Here is a 21,130-nt window from a genome sequence, read left to right as displayed (position 1 = left end):
ATGAGTACTTTTTCCCAGAGAACACGAGGGCCTTCGGGGCCCCCGCTGTGGCCCTGGGCTAACACTGCACGGTTAGGGTGGAGAATCCGGCTGCCAGGAACCGCAGGCCCCCAGGACTGCAGGAGGACTCCGCGTCTCTTTCTACCTCACTGTGCCGACTTGACCGCTGCTGGCTCTCACTCCCCTTCCCCGCCAGGACGTGGGGATACCATGGACACAGAAACCGTAGAACAAGGATGCAAAGCCACTTCCTTCCCCTTTCTGCCCTCCCCCTCCCCCCCCCCCCTTGCAGAATGCATAGTTACAATTCACGTTACAAAATAAAGAAGCAACGATGACCACATATGGGACCTTTTTTTTTGAAAAAAGAAAAAAAATCCAACAACCTCTTCTTAAATTCAGTATCAAAATTCACATTTGCATAATAATACATTTCAAGGCCATTAGAGAGGAATGAGAGAGAAGCCCAGAAAGCCACATCTCTCCTCCCTTTGTCTCCTGAATGAAGCTGAAGGAATCTTGCGGGAGGGACTGTTTTCCTCTTTGGGGAGTTCTGAGGAATTATGGAAAATGGCCCTTAGCATTCACTTGTGGTTTCTTTAGAAGATCGGGCATGGGGAGAAGAGGTGGAATCGTTTAAAACAAACATAAAAACAAATGAAGAGACACTGCAGATTTCTACGTTTAACTAGAACAGTTCTGAAGAAATAAAATATGATTTCAGATTTTTCTTTTTTTTTCTTTCTCAAACACTTCCATCTTATTCTCTCAAAAGCCTTTTCCTCGTGTGTAATACCCTGTTCTCATAAACAGCAACATTATGGGACTTCCATTTGGGAAAATAATTGCCTTCTCAGGACAGACTCAAGAGGGTGGAAACGCGCTGCCCGCCCCGCACATGGCGGAAGCCAGAAAACGCCTTCTTGACATGCACGAATGTGTCACAGACATCACCATATTTCAGTTCTCCAGTGCTTACAGAAAAACAAAAAACAAAACGGCCACGGCCACACGCGCGCGCACACAGACACGAGGGAAACTAGGTACTGCAGGTAGAGAAATTCAACCTGCGCTCTCCGACCGACCTGGGTCTCTGTCGTTGTGCACCATCACCTCATTCTCCCGCCCGAGCCCCAGGACCATTTCCACACAACTCTACACTGTGCAATATGGGTGCTAATGAAAACTCCACGGCTGCCCCCGGGGACTGCCAGGAGAATCGCTGACTTCCCTAAAGACTAAGCTGACCGCCTGTTTTATCCCCACGGAGAGCTTCTTCCTAAAACAGACGGTCCCTGTACTCCCAAAGGCACATTCAGAAATACTACACTGAAGTAATTCCTTGGACAAAACTAAAAGGGGGGGGGGGGGATGGTGGGGGTGGTGTTTTAAACACATTTATTCTAACATCCCGAAATTTCCGGCAAGAAGGGTCACGCTGGATGCATCACTTGGTGAGAAACGATACTACCTTTAAAAGGTATGTAACTTCTTTAAAGGGTTCCAAAGGTTTTTGCTTTGTTTAGTATACAGACGACCCCCCCCCCTTTCATTTTTGGCGAACACATTTAGGATACACGACCTTCCTGTCCATAAAGCTCTGCGGGACGGCTAGCTCACCTCCAGTGACCTTGCACAACCCAGCCCTCTGAGAACCGTGCACACCTTTCAGGAGCCGAGGGAGAAGGAATGCCAGATTGAGGGTGAGGTCCAGGAAAGCAGGGGTGAAGGGGAAGAAAAGCACTTCGTTTCACATCTCTGCAACGACTATACTGTAAAGTACCTTTACAGTTTTGCTGCTCCCCACTAGCAGTAAAGAGGAATTAAGCTCTTTGAAAACAACAGTCTCAGCGTATTAATCTTGGCTCGAGAGGGGTCAATGGCGATTGGGAATGGACTTCCAAAGTGGTGACTGACAGTGTGAAAAATAAACCGAGGCACAAAGTGCTTTACGGAAACACGATTTCTTTCTTTCTTTCTTTCTTTTTTTAATTTACAACACAACACTTCTTGCCTTTATCTGACCTTTCCTTTCCCCAGGGACAGAACTAGTGTTTGTCACAACGAAGACCCCATGACTGAATCTTGCAGAGACCCTTCAGTCAGGGTGGTACCATGTTTCCTGGTGTGCATAGTTTCTCTTTAAAAACAAATTCAGCTGTATAGCCAAGTGAAAAGAACTATTTAAATTCTGTGAGGCAAACACTGGCAGCTTCGGTCTTCTCTTTTTTTTTTTTTAGTGGTGGTGGTGGTAGGATACAAGAGATTGACATTTTAAAAACCACTCAAATGTTAGAATACTTGGTAATTCTTTCAGCTCTAGTCTGAGTGACCACACACATAAGGAGAGCAGGAATGCCCAGCCGGTGGGGAGTAGCTCTGTTTCCTGACCGGTGTTCCCTTCACCATCCTGTAAATGTTCATGGCCTCTTTGGCGGTGCAGGCAGCGGGGAGGCATTCTGGGCAGGTTAGGGAGGGTCAACGTTCTATTTTTATTCCATTACTACTGTGTTCATAGACTCCTGAAGTTGAGAACTATTTTAAATCTAAGAATGTGATGCCAGTACCTCCTTTATCAGATTCAAGGTCAAGAAAACAACACCGTCATTAACAAGTGGGGACCATCTCTGAAAATACACACACCTTTGGCACTGGCCATAAACCTACAGAGCTTATGACAGGGTATGCACTAACTCTGGAAACACAGAGAACATTCTATGGTTTTTTTTTTTTTTAAAACAGATTGTTGATGTTCTTGACAACATTATGTATTTTTGCCTGCTTCTAGACTGTGTGGACACCCTGTAGTTGTAGATAAGAAAGCTAAGAGGGTGCGGTGTGCAGCAGAGGGTGAGGGCACCCTATTTTCTGAAAGAGTGCTGAGGTCTACAGATTGACAACTCCCTGTAGACACAGAGGCTGGAATATTTTCATCTGCACCATTACATGCAGCCTTAGCTGTACACTCACAGAAAGGAAAACAATTCAAGAATACATTTCTTTTTGCAGCAACACTAAGCAGCATAGTTAATGCACAGACATGAATGAAGTGTGACAAAACTTGGCAAAAACACTGAAGAAAAAGTTTGATTTTGTTTTTTAACCAGCTAAACATGTGTCTCTACGCTTAGTAAAAGACCCTATAGATAGTTAAAAGAAAAAAAACCCAAATCCCAAACAATAACCTACAAAGTGTTATATATTGAATCTGAACTCTGAGGATGGGGGAGAAGGGGACCTTTCTTACATAAAGACTCAATTGTTCCCTAATCTTAGAGACGGCTGTTATAGCCAAGTCTGCTGAAAACATCTTATTTACACTGCAGAGGAAAACAGGCTTGGCTTAAGCGTTTTTCTCAACACAGAGACATCTTCATTTTGTTTAAGAGTCAAGATGGCAAAATATAAAAAAGTAAAATTAAAAAGTACACAGCATCTGAGGTCGATATGGAATCTGGCTGTTAACCCTACAAAAACTGCCCCCCCGACAAGTGGCAAAAATTCGAGTGAATCTTTGCAACAAGTCAGTAGCCCGTGAAATGTTAGTTTCTGCTAGATATATTAATAAAAGTTCTTCCAAATTCTTAGGCAGGGATTTCTTTTCCTCTCTTTTTTCTTCTTCTTATTTATTTTTTTGCATATCTTAGATCCCACGTTCAACCCACAGGAACTTGGAAGAACCGACTGCTCATTTATGCTACATTCATATCAGAAGAGGTGGCAAAGTTCTTAGAACAGGAGCCATCTGATTAGAAAATTAAGCTGCTATAAATAAAACTGATCGAATGGCAATCAATGGATAATTATTTACTGGGGGATACTGATGAAAGAATTTGCTTTGGAACCTTGACATGCCATCACTGCTAAGTTAACTTCTGTGCATGTTGTAAATGCAAAAAATCAAGGGCTAGGTACGGAGGAACCAGAGATGCCACATGGGCCATCCATTTCTTCACAGTGTCTCGGAGATCTGAACTTTGTGGGTTTTTGTTTTTTTTTTGTATTTTTTTTTTTTTTTTAAACACCTAAAATTAGGTCATGGCACTGGATTTAAATTGCCAGTAGAGGTCTCCAGTCTGATGGAAGACATCTCTTCCCCACGAGTGCTTATTTTTTTATTTTTTTATTTTTTTGGCGACTCATGTGGTAGACAGAAACCAAGTTTGTGATGTTTGAAAGATGGACACCTCCAGCCACTAGTAATCAAGTGTTTAAAAAATAAAGGAAACTAGTAAAAATTGGAAAGCTCAAATTTACATGATCGAAATGTTTACAAAATAAATCTACATAATGAGAGGTGACCAGCAAACCTCTGTACACATGCCAGAATGTGGTGGAAGAGAAGCCGCTCCCACCGAATTTTCTAAGTGTATGGAAGCCACTTAACCTCTCAGCAGACATGGCTCTTGCCAAAGAATATCACGGAAAGAAAAGAGTTTTTTTCTTCCATTATATTCTCACTATATCCTTTTCTTAGGTCACTGCCAACCAATAAAGCAAAGCTTCCATGAAGTTGACCAAAAAAAAAAAAAAAAAAAAAAAAGAAGGTGGGGGGGCAGAGTTGGGGGAAAGAGAGGAGACAAGGGAGGACAGGAGCAGAAAAACAGGAACCCCTTTCTACTGGCCCAACACAGACAGACTTTCCAAATCACTGTATGTGGTTGTCACAATGACACACGTGGAGACGTCAGTACCCAGTAACGAGGGCGATAACACAAGGAAGGATCTTGGCATTCCACATTACTGAGACATGAAAGCATATTTAACTTCCTTGATTTCTGTTTATTTTCAATTTAGCCCACTGCCTGTGGGGCCTGTCCAGAACCACTCCGATTTCCTTAATGGGCAAGTGTCTTAATGTCTGCGGAGTGACTGGACCACATGCACATACACACGCGTTCCCCCTGCTTAGGATGTCTGGGTGTATGTACGAAGGCACTAAAGCGGCTTTAGAGAAATTGCAGGCAGCAACCCCACCCACTCCCTTTACCTGTCAAGCTGGAGTTTCTTTCCCACTGGGAAGCTTAGATGTTTAAAAGCAGCTGTGGTCATGCTTGGGAATTCTGACCCCCGGCCCCAGGAGGGAATACAAAAGGAGAATTCAACGTCATGAAAAATCGAAAGGAAATACTCCACATCTCCAGCTGAGGGATGGGGATAATTAAGCAGCAGATCTTCAAAACAGCAATTAAAATGAGCACAACAGTAGCTGGGAGCTAAAAAAGTAAAATCACTTGTTCCTTATTAGATTCTTCTTTTCTCCTCCTCCCATAACAAACGGAGGTAAGACAGACATTCTTTGTTAATAGAACAGTCCATAGATATTTTCCTCTAGTAATGCCTATATTTAAAATTTGTTCCAAAAATTATTAACCTATATTTCCTAGCTCTTTACATAGATTCTCAGCAATCCAACCGTACTATTTTACAGATTAGAGTTTACTTTTTTTTTTTTTCCCCCTAAGTTGTTGTTTCTTTCTTTCTTTCTTTTGTCCTGGGGTTTGAGGGGCAGGGAGAAGGGTTCCCTTAAAAAAAAAACAAAACAAAAACAATCATTAGGGGAGATGTCAGTTCAATCTTAAATGGAAAGGAACAGAGTGATGACGTTCCCATTTATAAAAACCAAACGCTCCCACTAAATGACACACAATTTCAAACGAATCCATGATAAAGCTCTTAGAAAGCTAATCCTTCTCCCGTGTTTTTAAAGATAACGAATTGACCTGTTGCTGCTAAATTGATCATTTTTAAAAAATATTTCTTTCTATGTGTTTTAAAATGTGTGATCCCCAGTATGACAATAATGTTTGGAGACTTTACATTTTTTTTTTTTTAAGTAAAAATTGTTTCAACTTTTTGAAGTTTCAGGAACTTGTAAAAGTTTATGAACAGGAAAGAAACAGCCGTCTATCTAGGATAAGATACGGTTAAATAAACCATCTTCAAAAAACTGGCTTCCTACCCTAGAATTCCTGAGAATGCTTGCAAATTTTAAAGCAGGAAAATAAATGTTAAAAACAAAAACAAAAAACACTGTTAAATGCTCCCAGAGTTAGTCTTCATCTAAAATATATATTTATATGTATATATATACGCACTTTTTGGTCTTTTTTTTTTTTTAAGTTTTTAATTTTTTCCCTTTAAGCTTAAGATGGAAGAACATTTGAGCTTCTCATGTTTATTTTTACATATTTCAAATCCCTCATTATGTCTTGTAAACAAGAGGGGCTCTAGCACCCGGCTTTCACCGTAGTATCGTAAGGAACTCAACTAACCCATAGTGCAGGCCAAGGAACCAGCAGGCAGGAGGAGGGAGGGGGGGGCAGGACACGACAGGGAATCACGGCAGTGGACAGGGCTGTCACGGGCTCGTGGGAGCCTCGGGACATGCTCCTGGCCCAGGGCCACTAAGATTTCGCCTTCTGTAGATGGCTGAACACAGCTGCTCTCCACCTGGACGTCACCACACACCACAGGGTTTTGCTCCTCACACAGAGAGCAGGCAGAGGGGACCAGAAGGAGACATTTTTGTACATGGGCAGAGATGGAAGGGGCATGGTGGTGGTGATGAAAACCGGAGAGCAGGAAGAGGGCACAGTCAGTTTTCTACAAGGCATCCAATGGGACTGAACCAACGCTGGAGACTCAAGTTTGACCACCTTTCCACAAAGGGTGCATAAAGACTTCCAAGAGCGAATGCTTACTTGAATTACACATGTCAATCTCTTTTGAGGCTAGGTTTATAATCAACAGGGTAAGCCAGAGGACTACAGAATTCCCACTCTTTGTCTCATAAAACCACTTGATGCAAATAATTCGTTTTTGCCTTTTCCTATACACACCCACCCACCCACCTACACACAGACACAAGCTAAAAGTCAAATACATTAGGCATTGTTGTATCCTTCACTGAAGATGCTAAAGAAAGAAAAACTCCCTTGTCCTCACTAGCAGCAAGTTATGGAGGACAGTAGAGGTCTGCTCCCACCAAGGGTTGGAATGGGCAGGTATTTGCTGGTACAGAATGTCGGCACTTTATGTTAAACAGTATAATGCAGACTGGGATGTCCACACAAGTGCTAGCACATTACCGGCATACGTTCCCCTCCCTCCCCACCACCCCCCGCCCCGCCAGCCATCTGCTTTGTATAAAGGGGTACCCCTTCAGGTCTGCTAGAACTCTTCACAAAAAGCAGTTTGATACATGTTGATTCCAACATAAGTACATACATGTTGGTGATAACTGTGGATTAAAAGTTGCCCCCTATTCGGCCCAGAGTACTACTACATTGATGCTTTAAAAAAAAAAAAAAGTCTTTAAATACCAAAATAAAAAAGCAACATTACAAGGAAAAAAAAAAATAAAGAGGTCAAAACCAAAAAAAGGTGCAATACTTAAAAGTCTTTGCTAAGTTATACCTGCCTAAGCAAAACCACATACACAGGAAATACACAACACAGAGGAACAAAAGGAAACGCTTGAAGTACACACTGGTTTAAGAACATTCGTTAAGTAAACGTTTCTGTCAGTGATGGCCTGGTGCTGTAGCGCGCCGCGGCCTGGCACAGGTAACGCTCGGCGAGAGAGGAGCAGAGAGGGAGAAGCTGCAGCTGCTCACGAGTTACTTGTTTTGTTTTCACACAATGAAAAAGAGAACCAATTCAGCATTACCTGACTTTCTGATGAATTCCTCATACCCTATTACAACAAGAAAGGGGGAACGTGGTTTTTCTGCTTTTGAGACACCACAGAAGTAAAAACTCTCTCATCGTCTGTTCCCGTTCAAATTAATGAAAAGAAAAGGCCTGCGTGAAACTTAACAGATATCCCGACGTGCCTGGTGGCCACTTACTTTAAAAAACAGAAATAAATAAAACACACGGTTGCTCCAAGAGGTACCTCCTCTCTCCTACTACTTTTTTGGGACTTGGCAGTGCTCCGCTCTACTGCTAGGTCGAAAGAAAAGCAAGAGAAAACTCGCTCAGGCTAATTTGCAAATGTAAAGGAGCTCCCTGCTTTAATCATTAAAAAGCACTCTGTTCATCTTAATGCAGCCCAACGGAGTTGCTTTAAGTAAGCAGTGGCTCCCGGTGCTTGTGTGTTCTCATAGTTAAAAAAAATAAAAATAAAAAAAAAAAATAAAAAGCAGATGGCCGGCCAGCCAGCCTGCAGACTGTTAGCAACGCAGCGTTCGGAGAGATCGGGTGGGGCAGGGGGAGGAGGACACGGGCACACGCACACACAGAGACAGAGAGAAGGATGCACGCAAATGCACATGAACACACGTGCACACACATACCAGAACGAGCATGCCTGGGCAGTTACATGTGCCAGAACACACTGGTATTTATCAACCAGCCAATCACAAATTTTTTCCTTTTTTTTTTTTTTTTTTAGGTTTTTTGTGTTTTTGTTTTTAAAGTGAGGCTCCGTCAAGTCTTCCCCCCCCCACCCCAACAATTCTTTTGAATTCCCCTCCCTCCCAAACGTGGTAGACCTAAGGACGGAAACACACCCAGTGCAAACAAAGTTAAAAAGCTATTTTTTTTCAGTATATATGTTTCTTAGCAACAACTTCCATATAACATGAAAAAAGTGAAAAACTAGAAACTAATTTTTTTAATTTTTTTGTGTTTAAATTTAAATGGTATGTGTACTTGCTTCACATTGTCTTTCTAGGTTGGCGTTCATGATTCAAGTATTTCAAGAGTGATATGTTCTCTTTTTGGATTCATATTCCAAACGAAAAAACTGAAGTTATAAGGGAGGCAACTATGTGCTCAGACAGTCTGTCAATGACCCACCTTTTTTTTTTCTCTCTCCGTTTTCTTTTTTCCTTTTAAAAATGTATTTATTGCAAGTTGAAAAAAAAAACGAAAAGGTCAAGTTAGTGCTGCTGCTGTTCCAAAAAAGGTCACGAGGTCAGAGTTGAAAGTTTTAAGTTCAGATTGAATCCGACCCTCCTCCCAGAAGGTCACCAGGTAGTAAGGGAGCAGGGCTGCCCATCCTATGGGGATCTTCCACAGTTGGGACTCCCCACAAGCTAGAAGAATAGTTTGGGGGCCCCCACAACGAAGCGCCAGCAAGATCGGCCCCGCTGCTGCCGCCAGCACTGCTGCTCCACTGCCCGAGCCCTGTGGACCCACCGAAAAGATTCAAAGCAGGTCCGACGGGATCTGACTGGGTCTGGCCGGTCTCCAGCGACTGCCAACCTGCGGCGGGTGCACTTGGGGTTGCTGCAGGTGTAGGGGGCTGAGCTTGTGCCAGAAAGCGGCTGACTTCATCATCGGTGGCAAACTCAGCCAGGATGGTAGTGTTTCCCAGCACACACCTGGAAGAAAGGGGAGGGAAAGAGCTATGGATTTGAGGGAAATCCTAAAGCACCTGCACGGACTGAGGGTTTCTTTTTTTTTAATTTTTTTTTATTTTTGGGACAGAGAGAGACAGAGCATGAACGGGGGAGGGGCAGAGAGAGAGGGAGACACAGAATCGGAAACAGGCTCCAGGCTCTGAGCCATCAGCCCAGAGCCCGACGCGGGGCTCGAACTCACGGACTGCGAGATCGTGACCTGGCTGAAGTCGGACGCTTAACCGACTGCGCCACCCAGGCGCCCCACGGACTGAGGGTTTCGAGTCCCAGAGTCCTTGATGTTCAAAGTATGCTCCTCTGACCAGCAGCTTCCACATCCCCTGGAAGCTTTCTAAAATGCAGAATCACAGGCCCCACCCCAGGCCTATGGGATCAAAACCTGCATTTTAACCAGACCAGGTGATTGAGAAATACTGTACTAAAGCAGTAAGGGATCACTAAATCTCAAGACCTCCAAAGACTACTAGGGGGTACCACGTATCGCTATCCTTTTGGAATTTGTATGTTGAGAAAAATGTCATCTTTCTTTTCCCAATGGGAGGTAAAAGGTCACAGTGCAAACATCAAGGTGACTCAACCTCACACATCTGGAAGTGCCACTGCTCTGCCTCTGGGCCGGGCTCACCGCCTGAGAGTCACCACTGCTTGCTCGTTCTGTTTGTAGCTTTCTGTCGGGGCCTGGAGCCACAGAGAGTCAGCTCTTCCCGGGCTACCAGTTTGACAGCAGCTGGGAGGGGGGACAGTCAAAGTGTGATCCAGTCCCACCTACGTAAGACAAAAACCTCTGCTACCCGCCAAGCCACAGCGTTTCAACAAAGAAGACAAAGTAAGCAACCAGATTCTATTAGAAAAAGTGACTGCACCTACAATGTTTCACATTCTCCTGAACACTGGGGCTTTGTTTTACGGTATTAAAATTTACTCACTGCTTCATGACTTCATAAATTCTTTACTTTTGGAATTCTGATTACGGGCCTACACAGATATACAGGGCAATCCACACTTGGGGAGGTAGAAAAGATCCGTCCCCTCCGTACCAAGCAATTGCTTATGCCAGGATGCTGTTTTTGTGCATGTTCTCGTGGATCTTTGCTTTATGAAGCAGGTGCCAGAATACTCACGTGTGCATCTTCGTGCGTGTTTGTCTCAGTGAGCGTAGGATGGGTACTCACATGTGCAGTGCAGTCTGGGCCTTGGCTGCCTCCTGTTTGGTGCTGTATCGGATCAGGGCAGTGCCCTGGGTTAGGTTCAGATGGAATGTCAGCAGTGGGCCATGCTGCATGCAGATGGTTCTCAACGTTGACCCATCAATCTAAGGAGTAATGATATTCATGAGTTAAAAACTGGAGGTAGGGTGTGAACAGAAGTCAAATGGCCTTTCTTGTATATGAGGAGGAGAAGGGCTTCTGGTTTGTAAATAATGATATCGGCACTAAGTAAGTCTTGGACAAAGGAAGGAAGGACTCAAAGCAGGAAAGAGTGCACTCAATAGAGGTCTTAAAGGCAAATTTTAAGTTAATTCAAAGCACGGGCTGAGATCTAATGTGCCCATACTACAAAAAGAAAGTTTGCAAAAACAGAGCTCAAGACAAATCCTATGATTCGACCTGTAGTCTGTTTTTAAGAGGTAAACACATGAATGCGTGTTGACTTGTGAGAGCCTTTAGAAAGCAGAAACAGGATGGCGCCCGAACAGGAACTTAAGACAAGTTCTCGACCTCATTAGTAACGTCGTATTTGAACTATTCTCCACTCCCCTGGTTAATAATCTCACAGAGAGCTAAAGGAGGACACAAGAAAAGCACTGCTAACCTCCTTGACGGTTTAGTGGTTTTTAAATTTTTTTTTAAATTTATTTATTTTGAGAGAGAGAGAGAGAGAGAGAGAGAGACAGACAGACAGAGAGTGGGAGAGGGGCAGAGAGGGAGAGAGAGAGAATCCCAAGCAGGCCCCATGCTGTTAGCACGGAGTCCAACGTGGGACTCGAACCCACACACCATGAGATCATGACCTGAGCTGAAGTCGGACACTTAACCGACTGAGCCACCCAGGCGTCCCCACACCCTGATGAGAATGTTGCTGGCTGACCTAGCTCACAGACAACACCAGTGTCCTTGGACTCCCACGCTGCCCATCTCAGGACGAGCCTTTGTGCCTGCTTCTCTGTGAACCCTGCCACCCTCAGCCTCATGTTGGCCAGACTCTCCAGATGTTCACCGTTTACAGACAGTTTCTCTCACTCTGGACTCGGATGAACAGATGCACTTATTCACTCTGATGAATTTACTTGTATTGAGATCTTAACTAGGTTTAGACAGGCTGCTCAGTCCAACATTAAGTTCATTTCTTTGGAAGGGAAACAGATTACTATCAGAACAGCCTCAGAAACTGTGCTACCGGCGGTGGCAGTGGAAACATTGTGTGGTTTCACTATGGAAACCCTGCAGGATGGAAACCAGCAGCATCACCACAGTTCTTTACAGAAAATGGAAATCAACTCTATGAGCATGTCCGTGTGGGCCACAAGTGACCTTTCAGGACAGATGCCCTCTAAACAGATTTTAGGTGATGAAAAGTACATTTATCCAGGTTCCAAAGATTTGCCCATATAACCGTTTTCTAAGCTACCATCGGGATTAGTCTATTAGGTACTTGAGTTTTAAAATTCATCAGTTCTTTCTTATATGAGCACAGTTAACCCCCAGATTCACATTATGTATATACACACATGAACTTACTATTTTTCATAGGATAAAACAGAAGCGAACAGCAGGCTAGCTTGTCCAAGTTCCTTTCAACACAGCGTAGACTTTACGGCCTCTCTCGTCCTCACCATATACCCACCACACTGTGTGACAACTTTAGAATGTTGTCATGTTCTAATGAGGCATATACAGATTTGAGTATGGTCGTATAAAATTTTTACACTTCAGTTGATTCGTAGCTAATAACCCACCTGGGGCTTTAAGCCGAGTAAGAGCCAACCCAGACTCTTCTTCATTTTAACTGTATTTATGAAACTGCCTTTCTCAACATGTACCCTAAATACAAACCCTGGACTCACTCCCCACAAACAGGTTCCACAAACAGGTTCACTGGGCAGGTAAATTTAGGAGAAGCTGTATTTCTCCACAGAGGATAATACATGTTAGCATATTAAAGAGTCTAATAAGTCTCACAGTGAAGAAACCCGCTTAATTTTGTTTAATCAAGTACATGTTCCAAACATATTAGGCCAGAGACCTATTAATATCCCATGGGAACACTCTAGAAAATGCTAGCTAGCTTACTAAAGTGCGCATGAATCCAGTTATGAATTAAATGCTAGACAATTCCTTCTACGTGTCAAAGGGAGGGAGGCATAATTGACTCCTTTTAACAAGGTGCTGTAAAGGTTGTGCTGTCAAGTCCAAAGGAAGGTCACAGGCTCAGTTTCAATGGGTTCACTTAATCTCATTTGCGTGTTCAACATAATACTGCCGCAAGTATGTCAGTTATCAAGCAAACAAGGTGACAGACTGGCTTGGGGCAAATGAAACCCATCACTGTAAAAACAACCTAGAGGGCATGTTCTGAAGAGAGCAAATTAGTAATGCCATCTACAAAGAAGAGAATAACAGATGGAAAATTGAAAGCACCCATGTGGCATTTAAGCTATGAAATTGACAGATTTCTTCTACTGCAGAGATGGATGGTTAATTATTTATGAAGCATAAAAATGTTTGATATTGAGCCCCAAGCCTTGTTGGGCCAACAATCCCCGCTCAGGAATAGGCTTCGAGCCTCGGGTGGGGAGGCCCACCCCTGCATGCTGGACCTCTGAGTAGCAAGCAGGAAATTAATGAGCTTTGTTATTATTTGGCAACATTTCACACCTGAGTTTCCCTTTCTTAACACAATCAAATCCTGTCTCGAAAATCACAAGGAAGCATGGTTACCTGTGGAGTGAGATTGTGAAGAACCAGCCAGTAACTGGGACGAACTGAACCACCATCACTCCAAGTAGAGGCTGTAAGTAACCAGAAGAAAAAATTAGGAAGAGCAGTAAAAAAATTCAGAAAGCCATGAGTGAGAAAACGTTTTCACATAGGCCCCGTGTGTCTTCTCTCCTTTTATAAACGGTCTTCTATTTTACACGTCCCTCTAACCACATTCATCCTGTCACTTAATGGTCAGTTTCTCTTCCCCTAGACCTTGTAACCCTGTGCACTCTCACACCTCATTTGTAAAGCCACATTTCCCTCCTAATGTTCTCACGCTGCTGTGTGTCGTTTTTACTTCATCTGTCCCTTGCGAGTTCTTGGCTACCTCTGCCCTAGACCGAACTGCAACTTTCCACTCCAGAGATACTCTTTCCTCTACCAGACAACCATGATTTCCTCTCTTGTGAAGACTTCATGTCTTTTTTGGTGTTAACATAAGCCCCTTGTGTTTGAACAATGATGCTCCTTTAGGCGAGTCCTTGTCACCTGAGGCAAGCCGTGAGTCCTGTGTCCCCCAACCCCTGACCGATCGGGGTGCTGTGCTGCTCCAGGGAGATGATGGTTTGGGGTTGGTCAGACCAGGAGGTGGGCGGGGCAGCGGTGTAGTGTTCCTTGAGGAAATATGGTTTTTCCACATCTTGTTGGAGAGATGAGTGGGGTTGTGTCCTATGGGATCTGGGGACCATGTTGATTTGTAATCAGGGAACTTTGCTATAAAGAAGACAAAATTAAGGAAGGAGTAAGGTTAAATAGATCACTTTTGTCAATCTACATAAATTTTGTGTATACATATAAATAGTATTCTAAAAATAGTAAGTACACATCTTGAGACTAGCAATACAAAATAACACTAAATATAAAATTTTCAATGACTATTATTCTGAATCAACAACACATGAACTGAAGATTTAATGATAACTAATTCTCTACTACTTTCTTAGCCAAACAAGCCTGAAAAGGAAGATTCATTCAAGGGAAGTTTTCTTAAAACCATTAGTCTTACGTAAAGATATAGTAGAATGTGAACCTTAGCAAAACTATCCTATAAATACTCACTGGCTGAATGGGAAGTACATTAGAAACTTCTAATTTTCTTGATTGTGATTAAGCTATCAATATTCAAACAGATTTTTTTTTAAATTTTTTATTTTTAAGTAATGTCTACACCAAACATGATGCTTAAACTTACAACCCTGAGATCAAGAGTCACATGTTCTACTGTCTGAGCCAGCCAGGTGTCCCAATATTCAAACAGATTTTGAAAAAAAAAAAAAAATAAAAATTAAAAAAAAAAAAAAAAAAAAAAAAAAAATCAACAAATATTTGCTAAGGGCTTATTATATTTTAAATCAGTGCTGTGGGTAATATAAAGTTATTCTTAAGAACTTCAAATTCACATGAGAAGACGGAACAGGTGAATAGCAGAATTGGTAGCTGGAGGTATCATCACATATGTTCAATGCACAGAGGAGAAAACACTGTTATGTCATCATCAAAGGCATGGCAAAGACAGGTCTGGAAGGATTTTACTAACGGATGGGCTTGGAGTGCTTGGGTGGCTTAGTTGGTTAAGTGTCCAGCTTTTGATTTCAGCTCAGGTCATGATCTCATGGTTTGTGGGACTGAGCCCTGTAACAGACTCTCTGCTGACAGCACGGATCCTGTTTGGGATTCTCTCTCTCCCTCCTTCTCTTACTCTCTGCCCCTTCCCTGCTTGTGCTCTCAATCTCACTCTAAAAAATAAACATTTAAAAACAAACAAACAAACAAAAAAATGGATGGGCTTAGAGAGACAGGAGAATATAGATGAATATCCTTTAAACTCTATCTGTACCAAATGTATTTTTCTTCAGTTTTGGCTGAACACCATTTCACAAGGCCAGAGAGGTACAGAAGGCCAGAAAGGTAGGGTGAAGGCTGATGAGGATGCTACCAGGAGTTCTTGCACTAGATTTGGTACGTAGTATTTAAACCTGGGTCTCAGCCTGGGTGACAGCAAGTAGGATGGAGAATGGGTAGGAGATATGGCTGCAGAATACACTCCCTGGGAGACACCCTCACCACTTGGACTCAGGCAGCAAGTGAGAAAAATCAGGAGACTTTGTGACCCACTGATGCTGGAAGCGTCATTAAAACAAACACAAAAACTTAGTTAAGGAGGAAAGACGATGTAGGGGAGGGGCAGAGATGTACATTCAGTTTAGACAAGTCTGGGGTGACTCTTGGGTCATCTCTCAGATGAACATCCAACTGTAGACAAAAGATTTTTATCTGGTTCAACCGGAGATATGGGCAGTTACTGGAATAAAAGAGTTGAGTGAAAATATCAGTTTTTACATGTAAAGAAAAAAAGCCCCCAAAAGAATAATGTAGGGTAGTGGTTAGAAACACGGATTTTTGAGTTGGCTCCTTTACATATGCACACAGACCTGAGGCAAATTACATCAGCTCTTTGTTGTCGTTGTTGTTTTGAGAGAGTGAGAGAGCATGTGCCAACAGGGTAAGGGGGCGAAGAGAGAATCCCAAGCAGGCTCCACGCTTCAGCACAGAGCCAGACACGGGGCTCGATCCCACAAACTGTGAGATCATGAACTGAGAGGAAACCAAGAGTCGGATGCTTTATTATATCCATTAAGATATAAAAGTCAGATGGTTTTACTATATCCATTAAGTTTTCATTCCCTATCGCCTTAGAAAAAAAAATATATAAGGAACTCAACAAATGTTGGTAGAATTAATTAAGGGCCTCTTTTTTATTTTGCCTTTGGCCATCTGCCTGTAGCCTTTGTCTATAAGTGGAAAGAATTTTTTTTTTTTTTTAAGGAAAGCAAACTAGAACTGGTTGCCTTAGGAACAACTTGGTAAACGTCCCTGGTTCTCCTCATGGGCCATGACTCCTTTGGCAAACTGGTTAAAGAAAAACGCTTGTGGCACAAAGATCTGACCCCTGTCCTCTCAATGCTCACAAGCTCCTTGCAATGATGTCACCATCTGCCTTGTCCTAAAGCTACATGTCTCATCCTGTCTCTGTGTGACCGGAAGCTCCTTGAGAACATGGCCAGTACAAGAGGTGTGCTTCCATTTATGCTGCCCTCGCTATTCAACTTTCATTGTATTCTGTAAGAAATAAATGCCCATTTCTTTTGTAAAAGGGAATCTGATGGAAAAGTGCAAGCCAAAGGGGAACGAACAGGTCATACTTGTACCTGAAGTGCTATGAACGTTGGTAAAGGAGTTGTCAGAGGCACTGTAGGGCCAGGCACCAGGTGAAGGCAGCGAGGTGTTGAGGGAAGAATTAGACCCTTTTGGGGACACAGGAGGAACAAGATGGAGATCTTGAGACAGATGTCAGTATAACCAGTGCAACCTTAGGTATTTTATTTACCCTTCCATGGAAGGTTAAAATATATCTTAAACAAACAAACTGAAAAGCTACATATTTTTATGTTTTTTGGTTAAATTATTAGATTAGCAGGTGCCAGTGAAGCCACAGATTGACAAATATGAAATGCCGGGTTTTGAATGAACACCGAGGATACCTCGCTCATTTACCTGTGGTGTTATCCCGCAGAAGTTGGTGGTCAGTATCTACAATGGGAGATGTGGCTGTACCCCCCAGCACACTTCCTGGGGTGACATAGGGGTCAGATTCAGGGTCAATGTTTTGGATACCTTTCCATGGCACTCCTGGTTGGAATTCTGAAACAAGGAGAACCAATATTAGAGGTAGGAGGATGTTAAAAAAAAAATGTTAAAATCAAGTTAGTTTTTGATACAAGAAATAGATCTGTGAAAGAATACTGAATCTATTTTATTGCAAACAGTTATCGTAAAATTAAAAATCACACTCTCAACCCCAACATATACTGTGCTAGCAGCACTTCTGTGTTACCAAGCTTGTCGACCTTCTCGGTGTCTCTGGGGCTGTGAGCCAGAGCTCATTAGTGCCTAGCCTGGTCACTTTTCTTCCTACTTCCAGGGCAGTTCGGCCCGAGAGCAGTGAAACCGGGAGTAAGTAACCTGGTGCTGATGAGAACTGTCCAGGTATCTCGGACACAAACCGGGAGAAAATCTGCGTTGGAAGTAAGTGACTTCTCCCACTTATCTCACCGGAAATTGGCTCAGATGAACAAAAGAAAATACACTATAAATGACCATGACTTCGTGGAACATCCAGGGAGAAAGAGCAGGAATAATTTGGCTTATAGTGAGAAAGCCCAGAATATGTATAAGTGTTTATTTGTATTAATATTTTTAATGTTTACTTATTTTTTTTTTTTTATTTAAAAAAAAAATTTTTTTTTTTCAACGTTTTTTAATTTATTTTTGGGACAGAGAGAGACATAGCATGAACGGGGGAGGGGCAGAGAGAGAGGGAGACACAGAATCGGAAACAGGCTCCAGGCTCCGAGCCATCAGCCCAGAGCCTGACTCGGGGCTCGAACTCACGGACCGTGAAATCGTGACCTGGCTGAAGTCGGACGCTTAACCGACTGCGCCACCCAGGCGCCCCAATGTTTACTTATTTTTGAGAGAGAGAGAGAGAGAGAGAGAGAGAGAGAGAGAGAGAGACACTGACCAAGCATGAGCGGGGGAGGGGAAAGAAAGAGGGAGACACAGAATCCAAAGCAGGCTCCAGGTTCTGAGCTGTCAGCACAGAGCCTGACGCGGGGCTCGAACCCACAAACTACAAGATCATGACCTGAGCCGAAGTCGGACGCTTAACCGACTGAGCCACCCAGGCGCTCCTATAATTTTTTTTATTGGTTAATTTAAATCATATTTAAAGTTGTTGGATGGGATTAACAAACTTTTGTTTTCCCAATCATGATGGAGAGCAATATAGTAGAATATACAAACAATATGCATTATATGAGCCTTCTTTGGTGGAATGGAACTGCACATATTCCTACCACAAATATTCCAGTACAGAAAGAGGTTTAGATAGACATACACCAATTTTTAATTTTTGATTTACTAAATTAAAATTTTTTCTACAATGAAAACAGATGACTTAAATCAAGATAAAAACAGAAGGGAAAAAGTAACAAAATAGTCTCATTGTATCACTACTGCATATCTGGAACCTATCTGACGACAAATACTTGCTTAATGAATAAACGGGTCAATTAAATGGACATTTCAGAAGAACCCATGTTATGAGGCATCCTGTGCATGGATGAATCCCAAGTCTAGCTCCAGCATCACCTTCTTTGATCCCAGATTCCACTCCTCTGACTTCTTTCAGCTTATCTATATCTGTACAATATTTAGCACAGTTACTTGCGTTACAGGTGACCAGTGTCCACACCTTATCTTCCTGACTGAACTCTATGGAGCAGAGACCCCATCTAATGTGAATTTACTATCCTCCCACAACATAGCACATACCTTCCTTTTATCAGACAATAATTACTGAATGAAAAAATAAAGTGCCTGAGTAACTGGCAAAAGCAATCTGTTCAGAGCCTGAAATTAAGAATTGAAGACAAACGATACACAGAAAAAACATTTCCTGGACAATACCTGGAGGCCAACTGGCATTGCTGGATTTACTTCCGATTTTATTTGTCGGTGGAGATTTGGCAGGTAACCAGCTATCACCAGCAGGACCCGTATGGCCACCCAGCGTGTCACTCGGGATGATATCAAACTGGTTGTATGGTGACCCTCCTCGAGTCTTACCAGGGGCCACTATAGCGCCTGAGGAGAGAGAGGAAATTGATTCACACCCAGCAAAAACAGTATTCTGACTATGCAGTTAAAAAAAAGTTCTGGAACAAGAGGTTGCCCTGGAGAGCCAGTATATAATTCATAAGTAGGATGGCTAGGAACAGTTCATTTCACCTTTCTGAGCTTCTCGGGTTCTCATTAAAGCACACTTATTCTTCAATTTTCCTTTCAGTTTTAAAAATTCCACGGGCTTAAGAAATTAACGAAACTCTGACCACCTACAAATCATACCATTATCCCCAGTTTCTATACTGATGACTCAAGAATCAGAAATAGGACAAACACTACACAAGCTGCAGTGCGTAAGAAGCGTTTTCACTACACTTGTCCTGACACCATTCACCCAAGTTCTTTGGAGCTGGTCAGACCTAGGTTAGCTAGAAGAAGCTGTGTAAATGGAGGGAGTTCACTGGAGAGAAAAGCATATGCGCTTGCTTTGAATTCCAAAGCAATGAGATGGAACCCCCGCCCAGGGTCTCTGCCAGCACAAGGTCAGCAGGGGACTCTGCAGCTCGGACACCCACGGCCCCACACACTAAGAACAGCCTATCCTTTGTAACTGCTTTCTTGAGAGCATTTCAGCAGTTCTGTCTGTGCCCTTTTTATGCATCTTATATGCTATGAGGCAGGAAAACAACCTTAAAAGCTTCAAATTCCCTTAACCTAACAAAAAATGAGCTTCACTTTAAATAAAATTCTTGGCCACCCTATTTATTTCTCAAATGAATTTCACATGCTGCACCATGTCACTTGATCTACCCTTAGGATGCTGTTTATAAACAGATAAAATTATTTCCAGGATGATGTATTAACATATTTGTATAAATACTGATTAAAATAATCTGCTTGGTTTGGCCCGGCAGGAGTATTATCAAAACCACCTTCCAAGCTCAGCAAAGAAGTCATTTGCTTTTCTGGAGCCACTGACAGAAATCTGACTCAAGGGCACGTTACAGTGAATAGTAGAAAATGAAGAGCTCGATTACCTTGGGGATTGCTAAGGAAATGGGGAAAACATTATCTATAAGCTCTGAAAAGGCAGGTGGATATTTTAGCTTCAAGATATCCTCTCACATGGCACTTGTATTTATTATCATGCACCTATCATGTCTTTGGGGACAAAGGGACCTGATGAATCATCAGCCTAAGGAAGCAGGGTAAGTCCCCAAAGCTGCAGATGCTGGGTTTGAATTATTCAGTCTAGAGACAGATTTTATAGTTTCAATAAATCATTCTTGATTTCATGGCATGAAATCAAATGATAATGCTTAGAGATAGCAGGTAAGAGCTCCATGGGGCCACTTTACCACCTCTGGGGCAGACACATTAAATAGTGGTTTACAAAGGAACCCTGAAAGTTTTCAGACTGATGGGGCTGAGGCCTGCCAGGGAACAGCAGCAAGACCAGCCCAACACCTGTTAATACTTGCCTCTCAAGGCTACAGGTGAGTCCAGGTGAATTACTGTCAAATGAAATAAACACTGAATGAAACAAAGGCCGAAGGAAGGTTCTAAGACCTTTTATTTGTTTTACAGGGAAATGGAGAAGTGCTTCCAGAGAACGATGGAGATGGAAGGACCCACAATTCACAACCAAAGCCCATGATGCCCTTAGCTGCTGCCTTGCGGATGCTGTAATTCACAGAGAACAAGAGAGTTTTGGGGAAAGTTCAAATTTCATGTACTCTTCTACTGGTCATCTTTTGGAGATTAAAGGTTCAAATAATCAACATGATATGTGTTTGTTGTGATTTCTTAAACCTCAAAAAAATGGGTTCTGTTCTCTCAGCCAATATATTAGGGTTTTATCCTAATGGGTACTCAAGTTCACTGCTACTACTCTTAATCCTGTTACAGGTGGGAAATTTTGCATCCCTTAATTACAACTAGCATTTTAAGTTTTTCATAATTTGAAATACACGCAGCCCCAATCTTCCTCTCATAGGTGATCACAGGATTTGGGGGGGAAAAAAAATCAAGAGACAAAAAGCTAAAGATTTCAGCTTTAAAATAATTTGTAAGGCTATATTACAAGGCTTGCTA

General features: G+C 42.6%; 1 protein-coding gene across 23 annotated transcripts in view; it reads right to left on the bottom strand.

Annotated features, from left to right (window-relative positions):
* Positions 1-2,220: 2,220 nt before the first annotated feature.
* The window catches only part of TNRC6B (trinucleotide repeat containing adaptor 6B), a 249,989-nt gene continuing 231,079 nt past the window's right edge, over positions 2,221-21,130 (bottom strand). For 22 of the 23 annotated variants that reach the window (XM_049627530.1, XM_049627529.1, XM_049627539.1 and 19 more), the window contains 7 exons: positions 18,881-19,057; positions 16,907-17,053; positions 16,561-16,656; positions 13,841-14,065; positions 13,310-13,380; positions 10,544-10,683; positions 2,221-9,332 (listed from right to left, as the gene is read on the bottom strand). In XM_049627530.1, coding sequence (XP_049483487.1) covers positions 8,945-9,332; positions 10,544-10,683; positions 13,310-13,380; positions 13,841-14,065; positions 16,561-16,656; positions 16,907-17,053; positions 18,881-19,057 — 1,244 coding nt within the window. In that variant the 3' untranslated portion in view covers positions 2,221-8,944. The remainder of the gene's footprint in view (positions 9,333-10,543; positions 10,684-13,309; positions 13,381-13,840; positions 14,066-16,560; positions 16,657-16,906; positions 17,054-18,880; positions 19,058-21,130) is intronic. The other variant, XM_049627537.1, reaches the window with a different exon arrangement.

This window comes from Panthera uncia, chromosome B4 (assembly GCF_023721935.1).
Source record: "Panthera uncia isolate 11264 chromosome B4, Puncia_PCG_1.0, whole genome shotgun sequence".
NCBI lineage: Eukaryota > Metazoa > Chordata > Mammalia > Carnivora > Felidae > Panthera > Panthera uncia.
The sequence above is the reverse complement of the archived record's forward strand: the minus strand, read 5'-3'. Positions and strand labels throughout refer to the sequence as shown.